Below are 16,079 nucleotides of genomic sequence, written 5' to 3'. Positions count from 1 at the left end.
GAGGTAATGGACAATGTAACTGGAAAGATAGGTTAGGGAACAGTTTAGCCTTAAGAGCTAAACAGAAAAGTTTATAGAAATAATAGGGAGCCAATGCAATTTATTGAGTAGGGGAATGATGCCATCAGATTGGTGCTTAAGGATCACTTTGGATGCAGTGTGGAATTACAGTATCCTTGCTTTAGAAATGGAAGGTATCTCAGGCATCATCTAGTCCTACCATCTTATTTTACAAAGGATGAAACAGACCCAGAAAGCATAAGTGACTTGCCCTCATTAAACAAGTAGTCAGTAGCAGAGTTGGGCTTTGAACCGAGGTTCTCTGACAACAATCTCATACTCTTCCCATTGCGCCATATGTTTCCTCCACATCTGCCAAAATCATCTTCCTGAAGCACAAGTCTGCCCATGTCACTTCCCTGTCTGAAAGTCTTCACTAAATCCCTCTTGCCTCTAGGATAAAATACAATCTCCTCATTTAGAATGCTTCAGCAGTATGTTAGTTTCCATATTAACCCAAACATTGTTTTCCACATATCTGCCCCAGGGCCAGTCTTCCTGGCTTCATTCCTGACATGAAATACTAATTACAATTAGGTCCTATTAGCATTTCGGGGTATTAGGCCAGTTCTGTCTCATTCCATCAGGAAGTTCCATATGTAGGTCTTAAGGGTATAGAAGAAGTCTCTTATTTTTATTTTAAATGATGAGTTTTTTCCACTTAGACACACATTAATTACAGGATCAGTGGAAGACTGATCCTAAAAGAACGAACCTCAAATTTCAATCTTGCTCACTCAATACAACAAATATTTATTAAGCACCTACTATGTGCCAGGCACTTGGGCATACAAGGATAAAAATGAATAGTCCCTCTCCTTAAGCTTACATTCTAATGAAAAATTTAATGACAGTTCTTTCTTACTCCTTGCTTCTAATAAGTGCAAAGTCTTAACTCAAATAATAATAATATTAATAACAAAACAATAATAATATTAGGTAACATTTATATGGCATTTATTATATGCCAGTTACCACTGTGCTAAGGGATTTACAATTATTATCTCATTTGATCCTTATAGCAACCTTGAGAGATATGAGCTATTATTTCCATTTTACAAGTGAGGAAACTGAGGCAAAAAGGAGTTAAGTGATTTGCCCGGGGTCATCCAGCTAATAAGTGTCCAAGAAGAGGTCTTCCTCACTCCAGGCCCAGCACTCTCTCCATTGTTCCACCAGGCTGCCCCACACCACCTAGCTGCCCCAAGTATCCTTTGTATATTTGCTTTGGATCCTTTTATACAATCCTGAGAGGCATCCTTATATAGTGCAAAGAGAACTGCCTCTGAAAGGCTTCAGTTGAAATCCCTCTTTTGACTACCTGTATGACCATGGGTAGTTGTTTAACTTCTCTGGGTCTCAGTTTCCACATCTATAAAATGGGAAAACTGGGGGATTAGATAGTCCTTTTGGTTTCTTCCAATTCATCCTATGATGAATTCTCCACTGTATAAATGTATTTTCCTTTCCTAACCTCTCCTACCCCATTTCCCTAGCTGGGTGTTTTTCACAGATTTGGCTATAGCTGCTGGATGTGCTGACAGGCTGCCTTCCCAGGAGCTCTCTGTTCAGGCCAAAATGAAAATTTCTGTACTTCCTCAGACTCAACTTCTTGGCTGCTAAGTGGGAGACACCCTCTCAAAACCTGGGAAATGTGCACCCTAGTTTAGCTATGGGAGCTCAGTGCCTTTTGGTGCTCAGATGTGCATTTTCCATTTTTCCAGAGTAATAAAGTATGTTATACCAACAACCCTAGAGTCATTAAGAGTTAAATTCCAGGGATAAAATGATTAAACATAGAACTTCAAATTCATAATTTCCCAGTGTAATATACCTCACTGCAAAAACCAGTTTTACAATAAAAATGATTATTTTTTTACTTACAGAATTTTGGCTTTTTACTCTTTTTTGTGACTTCTTTAGTTCCAGAGGTTCCAATCAGCAACAACACTAGAGTTAAGTACAGAAAAACCTAATGAGCATCATTTAGCACAAATACTATCTCTAATCACACACCTTCCAAGATGGAGGGGACCTCAAAGGTCACCTAGTCCACCCTGTAAATGAAAAAGTGTCCCTTCTGCAATGTCCCTCCCAACTGATCATCCAACCTCTCTTTAGAGGCCTCCCTCAATTAAGAACTCATTACCACCTGGTAATGCTCTTTGACTTTTGGATAGCTGCAATTGTTAGGAAGTGTTCTCACTCTGGCCTCAATCCTGTCTCTGCTAACTTTCACATATTGTTCCTTGTTCCATCCTGTAGTACCAAACAGTGCAAGTCAAATCCTCTTTGTGTGTGACAATCCATGAAAGACTTGAAGAGAACTATTATATCCCCATTGTCTTCTTTTGTTAAGGCTAAATATTCTCCTTTTCTTCAACCAAAAATATATGAAGGGAGGATAATTCAAAAGCTCTTTGAGATGTATGAATCTTTCATGAGGCAGAAGCAGTCAGGGACACATTCCCAAGTTACAATTCTCAAAAATTTTATTCTCTAAAGATACGCCTTTGATGCATATCCTTCTGGTGAACCTTACAAAACAACATTTTAAATGATACTACTAGAGTAGTGGGATTTGTTGCAAGCCCAGATCACCTAAGGCAGAGACGCCAGGGACCGGTTTCTGGGAGACAAGGAGGACTGATGAATGCATGAACCTTCTACAGTGGTCTACCACATAATCATGGGGGAGCAGCCTGTTTTCCATTGGCTGTGTAGCTAGAACTATCCATATCTTTAAATCTACCCAACTATACACACTTGCTCCCTCACTCTGCCATTGTCCAGGGGTGAAGGATTCCTTTACTCACAGAGGTTGACACAATGTCATGAGGGGGGAATTGGCCATCTTCTGTTTGGCCACATAGTCCCAAGAAACAAACTGCTAGTTTCAGTTTGTTTTGTTTGTCATTTTCAATTCTCAGTGCAGAGAATGGGGTCCTGGACCTGGAAATTTGAGACATGGAATCTTGGAGTCCAGGATTACAGGGTGGGATAGTACAGCCAGGCCAACAGAGAAGCCCTGAAGAGTCAGGGTTCGGGGAAGGTGGAGAGGGCAGTTTTGCACTTGAACTTAGTGGGATTGATGCTATGTAGGACCTGATTTAAGCTGTGAGTTTAATCCCCCTTCCATCTCCAGAGACTAAGGTGGTCTGTGTATGGGGAAAGAAGGGGGACACATTATGACAAGGTGTTGATGGGAAATGTTCCCATGGTTTTCTTATTATTTCTTTGAAGCAATCATAGAGAGGTGAAGGCACTGGCAGCTGGGGGATCACTAAAGCCTTCCTACAGAAGATGGGATTAAAGCTGAACCTTGAAGGAAGCCAAAGAAACTAAGGGGCAAGGAGAAGAGCACAAGGCTTTGGCAAGTATATTCCTGAAACACAGATGAACTATATCCACAGAATTCCCCTGGAATTTCTGGGAACAAGAAAGACCTGAGTTCAAATATGACCTCATTTCCTTACTAGTTGTTGTGTGTTTGTTCTTCATTTTCTTTCTTTTTTTAAAAAAATAATTAATTAATTTTGCTTTTTGGAGGGCAATTGGGGTTAAGTGACTTGCCCAAAGTCACATGGCTAGTAAGTATGTCAAGTGTCTGAAGCCAGATTTGAACTCAGGTCCTCCTGACTCCAGGGCCAGTGCTCTATTCACGGTGCCACCTAGCTGCCCCTGTCCTTCATTTTTGAAGAGGACCATGGCATCAGGGAAATGGTTATATGACTTGCAGTTGACTTTGATTTGAGTGAGGGAGGGCTGTGCAAGGTCACCAGCCTCAATTTCTCCTCCAGAGCCATCTGGGTCCAGTGACCAGATATTCATCAGGATGACCCTGGGCAAGGCTATCATGAGGATCAAATGCTATAATAACTGTAAAGTACTTAACACAGTGCCTGGCACATAGTAGGTGCTATATAAATGTTAGCTCTTATTTAGTAGCCATGCCAAAAAGAAAATGAGTACAGTCTGTATGATCTGCTCTTGATGAAGACATGGTGGCCCTTAATGATCATTACTTCCATTCTTTAAGTGTTCATAAACATAAACATTTAATAATGTTCTAGAATTTTTTTTCTAGATCCCATCCAATCTTACTATCATCTATATGTAGAGTCTCTGAAAAACATGCATCTTTTGTTTAATGTTTTCTTCCAAGCTCTAGACATTTAAAAATTGAATTGACTTTGTCAGAAAGGAAGAAGAAGTCATGAAAGAGCTACATTATGGAAGCCAGGGGGTAAACAGTAAGGAGGTGGTCAAGAGTGTCAAATACTAAAGAGAGTTCAAGAAGGGACTGGTGCCTAAGGGAATGGAGAAATAGGAATGTATCAAGGTATTAGAGGTTAAGAAGAGGGTAAAAATCAAATTGATAGATTATATGTATATATGTGTAGGTATATGTTTGTATATATGTATGTACATATGAATATATACACAATATTATTTTTTCTTTTTTAATATAATATTTTATTTTTCCCCAATTGCTTGATAAAATAATTTTGTAAACATTTTTTTAAAGTTTTGAATTCCAAATTCTGTCCCTCCTTCCTTCTTTCTCTTCCCCCTTCCCTGAGATAGTGAGTAATCTGATATAGTTTCTACATTGCCATCATGTAAAACATTTCCACATTAGTCATTTAGTACAAGAAGACTTGAATTAAAAAAAGAATGAAAGAAAAAAGAAAGTGAAAAATATCAAGCTTAATCTGTATTCAGGCAGTATCAATTCTTTCTCTGCAGGTAGACAGCATGCTTCATCATGAGTCCCTTGGGATTGTCTTGGATCATTGTATGAGAATAGCTAAGTCATTCACAGTTCTTCATTGTACAATATTGCTATTATTGTGCACACTGTTCTCTTGGTTCTGTTCACTTCAGTTTGCATAGTTCATGTAAGTCTTTCCAGGTTTTTCTGAAATCATCCTGCTTGTCATTTCTTATACCACAATAATATTCCATCACAATAATGTACCATAGTTTGTTTAGCCATTTCCCAAATAATGGGCATCCTCTCTATTTTCAACTCTTAGTCACCATAAAAAAGCTGCTATAATTTTTTTGTGTAGATAGGTCCTTTCCCCCCTTTTTTGGATGTCTTTAGGATATAGATCTAGCAGCAGTATTGCTGGATTTTCAAAGGGCATATATAACTCTTTGGGCATAGTTCCATACACACATATTCTTGATCCTGGCATTCAGAAACCTCTGCTGTCTGGTTCCAGCCAGCCTTTTGAATCTTATATCATAGTATCTCCCTCCATAAACACTCTCTTCTAGGCAAATAAAAATATTTTATTCCTCTTTTTTACCTTTTCCTAGCCAGTCTCTGTGCCCTCACTCACACCATCCCCCATGCCTGGGATACATAGTCTTTTCCTCCCTCCATCTCCAGCTATGGAAGTCTGTACTTCAAATCTCAATTCAAGTGCCAAGAAGCCCTTCTTGACTTCACTTGCCCCATCTCTCCCAAATGAAAATGACACCTGCCTCCCTCAAATAGCACTTTGTCTGGACCTCTCCTTTGCCCTTATCTTATTTTCCCTTGTAAAATTGTGATATATGAGTATGTTTTCCATTAGATTATTAGGTTATAGATTCAGAGCTGACAGGGACCTTAGACGCCATAGAGTTCAACACCCTTCTTTTAGAGATGAGGAAACTGAGGCCCAGAGAGGTTCAATGACTTGCCTACAGTCACACGTAAGTTTCATGAGAGCAACATCTGTCGGTGTTAGATCTTTTTTTTACCCTCAGGGTCTAGTGCATGGTAGGCATTTTATAAATGTTTCCTACATTGAATTGAATGAGCTATATAAATAGAATTCTAGAGTATATTTTAAATGAAACAAGAACTAAATGAATATTTTAAAAAATTGTAAGGAACTGGCCATGTGAAATTATACCAGAGTTTGGGGAAAAATCATTTTCCATCCTTGTGGTCACTGAAGTAACTGTCAGTCTGGTTCTGTGAGCACTCCTGTTGCCTGTGGTTCCTATGTCTTGCTATCAGTAGAACTGAAAGTACTTTCATTAATGTCCTCTTCCCCCCCAGGATCACTCATATTTTGTTGCAGAAATTCCTCCAGGTTGAAAATGCTCATGGTTGGATTCAGTTTAACAGTAGTGGTAAGTTGGGTTGTTATTTTTGGTGGGATACTGGCTCTGACTTCAGCAACCCAGGCTTATTAATTAAAGACTCTTTTGAAACCACTCTTCAGGCAGCTAGCTGACCAGGGAAGGCCTCCTAATGTGCTCATGCCCTAGAGCAAATCTTTCTTCATCCTTCCTTTATAAGAACTCTTGCTAAATTGGAGATGGTGAATTGCATGTGGAGTTTGGATGAAAGGAAATCGGCCTAATTTTTTCTTTCTAAGAGGCCCAGCTGAGCCTATGCAACAGTGACAGAGTTGCCAGTGTTTAATGGAAGGTTCAAAGTGGCGACCCATCTGAAAGCAATCTCCTCACTACTGATGATGGAGAGGCATGTGGATGTGTGTGTGTGTGTGTGTGTGTGTGTGTATGTGTGCCTCCAAATTGCAGAAGCATTATTTGGCCACTCTGGCTAGAAAATCTAAGGAGAATATAATGGAGAGTAAATATATCTGGGATAATTTAACATATTTTTAAAAACTTGTCATATTAAGGCCATTAGAACTATCAGCAGCATAGAGGGACTTACTGCTGTTTATTTTCTAAAATCATTGTCTAATGGAAGGAGGAGGGCTTATTGGTTTATGTTTGTAACCAAAGATTTGGTTTTGTGAGACAGTATGGTATGGAGAAAAGAATGCTGGATTCTGAGATACAAGATCCTGGTTCTGGCACTTACTATTTGTGTGACCTTAGGTAAATCACTTACCATCCCAAGTCTTGGTTTCCTTATCTATAAAACAATGGAACTGAAAAAAATCTAGATGTTCCTTTTAACCCTAAATTTATGAATATAAATCAATTATAGCTATGATCCATAAAATGTTAAAATGGAGACAATGATAGATGTCTGAATATGGCTCAATAGTGTGATGTGGCAGCTGGAAGAGTTGATTTGACCTTTGGTTACATTTCACCTTGGTTTCTGGAATAAGAAGGTGATAACCCTATTTTACTTTGCCACATCTGCACTATTGTACTCAGTTCTGGGGATCACATTTTAGAAAGGACATTCATAAAGAATGCCCCGCCCAAAGGCGACCAGGCAATAAAAAGGACATTGAATTCATGTCCTGTGAGAATCATTTGAAAGAACTGGGGATACTTAACCTGGAAAAGAGAAGACTGAGTGGAGAGAAAGCGGAGAAACCAAGGGTAAAGAATGGAAATTGACAAGTGGCAGATTTAGGCTTGATGTCAGGAATAATGTTAGTAACATTTAGTTAGTAACAGGAATAATTGTTAGTAACAATTAGAGTTGTCCAAATGGGCTGGCTAGGGAGGTAGTGGGTTCCTGATCCTTGGAGGTATTCAAACACAGACGGGGTGATCATTTGTCAGGTATATTGCAAAGGGGCTTCTTTTCAGATATAGTCGGATTCTAAATGATCACTAATATCCTTTCTGATTCCAAAATTCTGTGATAGGCAGATACTGAACCTGTATAGGCAAGTCTAGGATGAGGAAACTCTCTTGACTAATTCAAGTTCTCTTTTACTTATGTTGACTAGAACAAGAAAAGATTTAGTGACTTGCCCAGGGTCACACAGTCAGCATGTGTCAGAGGTATAAATTGAACCCAGATCTTTTTGGCTCTGAATCCAACTCTCTTTTCACTACAACACATTGCTTCCCAGTCCTTCTTAATCTTAGAATCCTACTTCTTAGATTACCCCTCCTCCTAATTTACCTGTTTTTTTTTTGTCTGTGTGTAGTTTTTTGTTTGTTTGTTTGTTCATATTTCCTCCACTTTTAGACTCCATTCTGAAGAATTTGAGAGCAGGGACTTTTTTTTTCAACTTTTTTTTAGTATCTCCAGTCTTTACATAGTGCTTGTCACATAGCAAGTGTTTAATAATCGCTAGTTGGCCGACTGACCACATCTGATTTCTGTGAAGATTACTTATAAATGAAACTCCAAGAGATAAAATTTTGAAGGTAGGAGAATCAGGTTAATTTCTTCATTTGACAGATGAGGAAAACGAGACCCAGAGAGTTGAAAGAACTTGTTCTGTTTCATATGGCTAATTAGCGGAAGTGTCAGGACTAAAGCTCAAGTTTTCTGACTCCCAGTATCCTATTTCCTCCCTTATAGAAGGCTCACAAAGCAGATGTAAATAAATGTGCACATTGCTTAGAGGAGGAGTCCCAATGCATGAACTGCATAATAAAAGTGACATTTACCTTCATATTCCTTCTTTATAAAAACAAGGGATTGTACTAGAGAGCCTCTAACATCCCTTTCAGCTATAAGCCTACGCTTCTATCTACTCATCAACCTAACCTACATAAAATAAACGTATGCTATTTTTGATAAACATCTATTAAACATTCAATTAACAACATTTTAATGTTTCTTAATATTTAGAAGGGAGGTTGAGGGACAATATGACTAGACAGTAATTTCATTAAACATCTATTAAACACTTAGTTAACAGTTTCGTGTGACATTATTTAGAATGGATATTGAGTGATAATTTTGAATGTCTAGGCTCTTTAAAATATTTTGCAGCACTTGGAGAGAATATTCTACATTTAGAGTCAGAAAATGCCAATTCTAGTTTTGGTTTTGCCAACGACCAACTTGAGCTACCATATCATCCATGGGACAGCTAGGTGGTGCAGCAGATAAAATGCAGGGCCTAAAATCAGAAAGAAAATTTTCCTAAGTTCAAATCTGGACCCAGACACTTACTAGCTGTATGACCCTGGGGAAATCACTTAACCCTGTTTGACTCAGTTTCCTCATCTGTAAAATTAGCTGGAGAAGGAAATGGCAAAAACCCCAAACAGGGTCATGAAGAGTCAGACACAACTGAAAGAATGGAATGGTAACAGTCAATTTACATCATAGAATCATAGGATTAAAGGTTTAAATGTCAAAGGACATCTAATCCAATCTTCTTACATTGTGGATGAAGAAACTGAGCTTCAGGGAAGTTGTGACTTATCCAAGATGCTAAGTTATAGAACCAGGCTTAAAACAAAGTTCTTTTTATTTTAAATCTTCAAAGACTAGTATCTTTATCCCTAAGATGAGGGGGCTAGACTAGATAATATAAGAGCTAGAAAGGGTTTTAGAGATCATCTTCATTTATTTTTAATGATTATTGATGTCATTTATCCTTGCATCATCCACATTTCAGAATACACATTTTTCCCTTTTCTTACTCAGTGACCTATCCTTTGTAAAAACAACAATAGCAACAACAACAACCCCCCCCCCCAAATAAGAAAGAAATGAGGGATAAGGAAGCAGTTCAGCAAAATGAACACACACAGAACTGGAGTATGATAATGTATGTAGTGTTTCACACCCATAGTCCCCCATATCTCCCCAAATAGAGAAAGTACATTTTCTCTTTTTTGGGACCTAACTTGTGGACTAGATGATATTTAAGCTCTCTTCTAGGTGCAAAAGCCTATTTGTCCTTATCTTCTGGAAAAGGAGGTCACGTGGCTCAGTGGAAAAGTGATTGGTTTAGAGTCATAGCGCCTGGATTCAAATCCTTACTCTGCCATCTATTTACCTGACAGTAGACAAGTCATACTCTCCCTGATCCTTATTTTTTTTTCCTTATTCATAAAATTAGGGGATTGGATTAGCTGATCCTTGAGCTTCCTTATAGTTCTAAGTCTATGATCTTGCAATATCCTTATTACAATAGGCCTTCCATATCTATATTCATATCTATATCCATATCCATAGCTATTTCTATTTCTACCTCTTAAAGGTCTGTTTGCCACACACACATATACATGTGTGCATATGAGTATATATAAATATATATACAAATATATTATATGTCTTCATAATCTTTTTTTTTAAAAGAGCCATTGTATTATTTTATTTGAAAGCTTCATTTATGAAAGACTTTAACTTTGGAGAGCTGGACTCTGATCTCCCTGCCCCTCATACTTTCTTTAATCTTGACAGGACCTTAGCGTCAAGGACAGTTTGGGGGAGGGTGGAGAGAAAAGAAGAAAGAATTCAGGAAAGACAGGCTGAGAGGTGGGAAGTGTGTGTTTGTGTGAGCAGAGAGAAAGAGGAGGTATCTTTTTTGTCTTGATCATTGTGGGATGTGTTTATGAAGTGATTATATGTTAGACTCAGAAAGCCTTTAAAAAAATCCCACCAACTGACCAGAGCTACCTCCTTCTGTCTTCCTTGAACTCCTTTCTCTTGTTAGGAATGAATGACTAAAGGTACTAAGAAGTGAAATGTAGGTGTTAATTTGAGGGGATTCAAGAAGGAGACAAATGGGAAATGCTAGGGGACCACTTACAAAGTTTCCTGGGTAAATGGCTATGAGGTGTGTGAACATGGCATTTTCAGTTTTGTTTTTAAATAAGGGGAGGTAGCATTTCTGAAAGGTTAAGAAGGTAATAGGTTTCTCTTTTGTTGCCCAAATTAATCACTGATATGCTGCCAATATTTAATGTTTGGCTAATAAACTAGGCTAGTCCCAGGTCAAATTGCAAAGCCTCAGTCAGGTGTTCCTGACTTTTCACCCCTTAGGTATATAGAAAAGGATACCTAGTTCAGATTTTGAATGCCCTGAATTGCTCTACCGATGCAAGTGGGAGTTAGAGAATGAGCTCAGGACAGTGGAGAGTCAGTTTTAGGACAGTAAGATCCTATTTAGGATTTCACAGTATGGAGAAGGTGCCCCTGACAGAGGGTATCAATGGTCAGGACTCTAGAACAGAGGAGGCCAGTAGAGTTATAAAGAGGAGCTGGCCAGGCAGGGTAGTGCTGAGTGAGCTACCCTAGGTTAAATGGAAGTAGAAGCCTGTGACTGGGGCATGGATGCCTTGGATGCTTTTGACTATGATAGCTGAGGCTTCCCTATGCATTTCTTGGTCCATATCTCAGACATTCTGAGTAAGGTCCCTTCACTTCTGCCCTGATATTTAGTTTCTTTCTAGCCTTACTGCACTTTGCTTTCCTTCATACATTCTATATTAAGCCAAAGTGGACTAACTATCCCCCAAGCTCAGCATGCCATATTCTGCCTTTGACCTGGCTATTCCTCTATGCCTGGAATGAACTCTCTTTTTATTTCCACCTTTCAGAATCTTGTGCCCTTCAAGCCTCCTTCTAATTCCCTTCCTACCTGCCAGTTGAAAGTATTATCTAACTTCTGATATTCCTAGACTACTTTGTCTGAATCCTTCCTTCGCCTCAATCAACCATTTATTAAACATAGACTGTATACTAGTCACTATGTCAAGTGCTGGGGATAGAAAGACAAAAATGACCTAGTCTCTGCTCTCCAGGGGCTAATATTCTAATGTGAAATGGGGGTAGACAATGTGTATATATAAGAATTGACTTGAGCGGCTAGGTGGTGCAGTGAGTAAAGTGCTGGCCCTGGAGTCAGGAGGACTTGAGTTTGGTTCCAGCCTCAGACACTTAACACCCACACAAAAAAACTAGCCATGTAACCTTGGGAAAGTTACTTAACCCCAATTGCCCTCCAAAAGGGCAAAAAAAAAAACCACAAAAAAGAATTGACTCTCCACTGTCCTGAACTTGCTCTCTAACTCCCACTTGCATTGGTGAGCCAGATCGCCAATGGAAAGATGAATATTAATCCCTTAAGGATATATATATATATACACACATATATATATACATATATATATATATCTGAGAGACTGGGGTTTCTAATACTGTTACTCATGAGCCCCTACTGTTATACTGCTCCCACTGATTACAAGTCAGACTTAATTAGCTTTTAGAAAATGGGTATTCACTCTTACTAAGCAGGTATAGCAAGAAAAGTTGTTATTAGAAACATCCCCAACCTGCTCCAAACTGTGGGTAACTTTCCATTTCTGTATGTTAGATCCTTGGGGAGAGCGGGCTCAAATTTAGATATCATATGCAGTCAAAGGTTTGCTTCTGTTTACTAGAAGTACTTTCCTCCCTTTGTAGAAGCCCCATGAAGTTCCCCTTAGGTATAGTTCTCTGCTGGGCCAGAGAGTGGGCATTGGAACCCTCATAGAATCCTCATTTGGCCTTTCCTTCATGTTTCCAGTCTGCCCTTCATGTCTGTCTTAGCACCTCAGGCAAATGCTGTTGTCAGGTGGGGATAGTGATATGGATTTTAATGGAAATTCCAGATCTAACTTTTTGAAATCCACAAAGTCATCACTGGGGTAAAGAATAAAGATCTCCTTCTCCCCACCTCCCCCACCAAAAGCAATTACCTCTCAGGAGACTATTACCACTAGATTTGACCACTACTCAAACCACTGCTACTGTACTGTGAGATTTTTTAACTGACTTGTTGTGTTATGCACAGGCCAAGAGGTATGTCTGATTCTTTCAGTCAATCACAAAGGATGTGGCTATCATCTATCTTAATTCAATGATCAAAATGCTTCTCTCCTCCCAAATTTATTGAGGACTTGTTCACAACTAGTTAATATTTCTTTGATTGATTGATTGATTGATTCAATCCAGCTGCATGGGCCTTCTGTGATTGCATTAATTGGGGAGTGAATAACCCCTCTGCATGCATAAGTAAATAAAATAGATATACAGAATGGGTATAAGATAGTTTGGGGAAAGGGGGGCTGGCCTCTGGGGGATCAGGAAAGGCTCAGGCAGAAGGTGGCACTGGGGCTGGGTTGAGAAGGAATCCAGGGACTCTAAAAGGTAGAGATAAGGAATGAGTGCACTCCAGGTACAGGGGACAGCCACCACAAAAGAAATTACTCTCTACTTCGTAGTATACATAATACTATCATAGATCTAGAGTGAGAAAGGACCTTAGAAGCCATCCAGTCCAACTCCTTCATTGAAAAATTTTTTTAACATTGTTTTATTTTTTTCCAATTACATGTAAAGATAGTTTTCAACATTCATTTTTGTAAAATTTTGAGTTCCAATTTTTTTCTCTCCCTTTCTTCCCTCCTCCCCAAGAGAGGGGAGTCTGATATAGATTATATATGTACAATCATGCCAAAACATTTCCTCATTAGTCATGTTGTGAAAGAAGAGCAAAAGGGAAAAACCATAAGAAAGAAGAAACAAAAAAAAAACCCAAAAAAGTGAAAATAGTATTCTTCGATCTGCATTCAGACCTCATATTTCTTTCTCTGGAAATGGTTAGCATTTTCCATCACAAGTCTTTTGGGATTGTCTTGGATCATTGTATTTCTGAGAAGAGCTAAGTCTAGCATAGTTAATCATAGCACAATGTTGTTGTTACTGTGTACAGTGTTCTGCCGGTTCTGCTCACTTCACTCAGCATCAGTTCATGTAAGTCTTTCCAGGTTTTTCTGAAATCTGCCTGCTCATCATTTCTTATAGAACAATAGTATTCCATTAATTCATATATCACAACTTGTTCAGCCATTCCCTGATTGATGGGCATCCCTTCAATGTCCAATTCTTTGCCACCACAAAAAGAGCCGCTATAAATATTTTTGTACATGTGGGTCTTTTTCCCTTTTATATGATTTCTTTGGGATACAGGCCTAGAAGTGGTATTGCTGTATGAAATGGTACACATTGTTTTATAGCCCTTTGGGCATAGTTCTAAATTGCTCTTCAGAATGGTTGGATCAAGTCACAACCTTAGCAACGATGCACTAGTGTTCCACTTTTTCCACATCTTCTTCAATGCCTATCATTTTCCTTTTCTGTCATAATAGCTAATCTCATAGGTATGAGGTGATACTTCAGACACCCCCCTCATTTTAAAGAAGAAGAAACTGAGTGATAAGTGGGAAAGTCAGGTTTTTCACTTGGGTCCTGATTCTGGGTATATGCTGTTTCCCCCTGTATAACATAAGCTCCTTGAGGTGGTAGCCATTTTGTCGTTCAGTAGTTTTTCAGTTGTGTCCAACTCTTCATGACCTCATTTGGGGTTTTCTTGGCAAAGATACTGGGGAAGATTGCCACTTCCTTCTTCAGCTCATTTTACAGATGAGGAAACTGAGGCAAAAAGTGTTAAGTGACTTGCCCAATGTCATACTACTAGTAAGTGTCTGAATCTAGATTTCAACTCAGGAAGATGAGTCTTCCTAACTCCAGGCCTGGCACTCTATCCACTGTGCCACCTAGCTGCCCAATAGGCAGTTATGCCCACTGGCAGCTGTGCTTAATTTATTTTTAGATCTCCTTCGTTGTCTAGCACATAGTAGGTGCTTAATAAATGTTTACTGAATGATGGATGCATCCTCGTAAATAAACCACTTGGTTGGGAGAGAAAGGGTTCTCAGAGCTTAACCTCAAAATGTGCTGCCCTGTGAACATTAGCTGGACTAGACTGAAGTCCAGGCAATCAAGTAACCAACCAACAATCTTGACTCTTTGTTTCTGGGTAGGTAGATGAATAGCGCATAAAATTGATCAAATATGCAGTTAGCATTCTCTCTTACAACTTTGTCCCAGAATGTTTATTTTGAAAAGACTTATAATAGTCTTTGTGCAATATTTTTTAGTTTAAAAACTTTTTTTGGCTTGTTTTTTTCCCCTCAGTTCTTAGGAAAATGTTATGAGTGTATCCAGACACACATATAAAAGTACTTACCAAGGAACATTTCAATAACAGATGCCTTCATAGCGAGAACAGCAATTCCCATAAATATAAGAATAGCACCCTGGAGAGGAAGAAACAATAACACCATAACATTTCAGCCAGAAGTTCTGAATTTCAACTCACTCAATGATAGAGAATCAGCTATATCACTCTGCATTGTCCTCTGGAGCCCCAGGATCCCAACTCGTGTCCTCCTGTATGTGCCCTGCTGAGATAGCAGATGGCCTGTGTTCCTGGCACACACAGTAGCTATCCTAAGCTAGACATGCCAACTGGAGCCATCAGCTTCTTTGCCACTTCTTTTGGGTCCCTGTCCTTTCCTTGGACCAAACAAGACAGTGGAAAAAGTCAATCTCAGCAAAATACCAGACCAGGTTTGGAAATTGGCCAGTCAGATGCTGTGCTTATTCTGGGAGCATCTTGGGGTCTCTCTAAAGTTGCCAGCACTGGAAGGTCTGTTGGTCTGCAAATGTATTGGCTTGGTGAGTTCTGTGGTGGTCTGCCATGCCTTTCACATTATTTGGTGTTCAAAATTCTGAGCTAACAACTCCTTGAACCTTTGTCACTCCTTACTTATTACTTACCATACTTATTACTTATATAACAGTGGGTGACATGAGGCAGTGGTTAGTGTAGGTTTCCAAGTCAGGAAGACCTGGATCCATATTCTGCCTTTGACATTTACTAGTTGCCAGAGATAGGACAGCCAAGTCACTGAAACACCCAGCCTCGGTTTTCTCTTTTGTATAATAGTTACCTAGATTGCAAGGTCATTGTGAAGACCAAATCAGATAATACAGAAAAAGTACTTTGTAACTTTTCAGGCACTCTGTAAATATTATTATTATATTTAGGTACAAATCAGGAATCAGAAAATTAATAGCATCATAAGACCACAGATTTGGAGCTGTAAGGGATCTTCCTTAGATTATATCTACATTTACACTTCTATTATCAACTGGTTTGTGAGTCTACAAGTAAGAATTATAATCATGGTTCAGGTAAGGACTAGATGCAGGATCTGGGCAAGGCATTGGTCATTGTATCTCTCTGGTGCTCACCCTCTTCATTTATAAAATGAGGGAATTCTGGCCCCAAAGTGCTATGATTTATTTTGTTTTACACTGAATCTTTCTTGATTATTGGTTTTCATGGTATCAAAAACAATAACAATTAGTCTAAGGAACAAGGCTAAACCAAACAGAACAAGCCACTCTACTAAACTCTACCGAATAGAGTTCTGATAAGCTTTAGTCCCTGAAGGAAGATAGTAACCAGCAGTTAAATAATGACTAGTTAATA

At 38.9% G+C, this 16,079-nt stretch overlaps 1 protein-coding gene across 1 annotated transcript in view; it reads right to left on the bottom strand.

Annotated features, from left to right (window-relative positions):
* VIT (vitrin) overlaps positions 1 to 16,079 on the bottom strand; it is a 150,884-nt gene that overhangs the window by 117,421 nt on the left and 17,384 nt on the right. Inside the window, exons 2-3 of the mRNA XM_069072196.1 lie at positions 14,769 to 14,838; positions 1,945 to 2,010 (exon numbers count right to left, since the gene is read on the bottom strand). Coding sequence (XP_068928297.1) covers positions 1,945 to 2,010; positions 14,769 to 14,820 — 118 coding nt within the window. The 5' untranslated portion in view covers positions 14,821 to 14,838. The remainder of the gene's footprint in view (positions 1 to 1,944; positions 2,011 to 14,768; positions 14,839 to 16,079) is intronic.

This window comes from Petaurus breviceps, unplaced genomic scaffold, assembly GCF_028583685.1.
Source record: "Petaurus breviceps papuanus isolate PSGF00001 unplaced genomic scaffold, PetGlider_PUasm1.0 90845, whole genome shotgun sequence".
NCBI lineage: Eukaryota > Metazoa > Chordata > Mammalia > Diprotodontia > Petauridae > Petaurus > Petaurus breviceps.
This window is presented reverse-complemented; position numbering and strand designations above follow the sequence as displayed.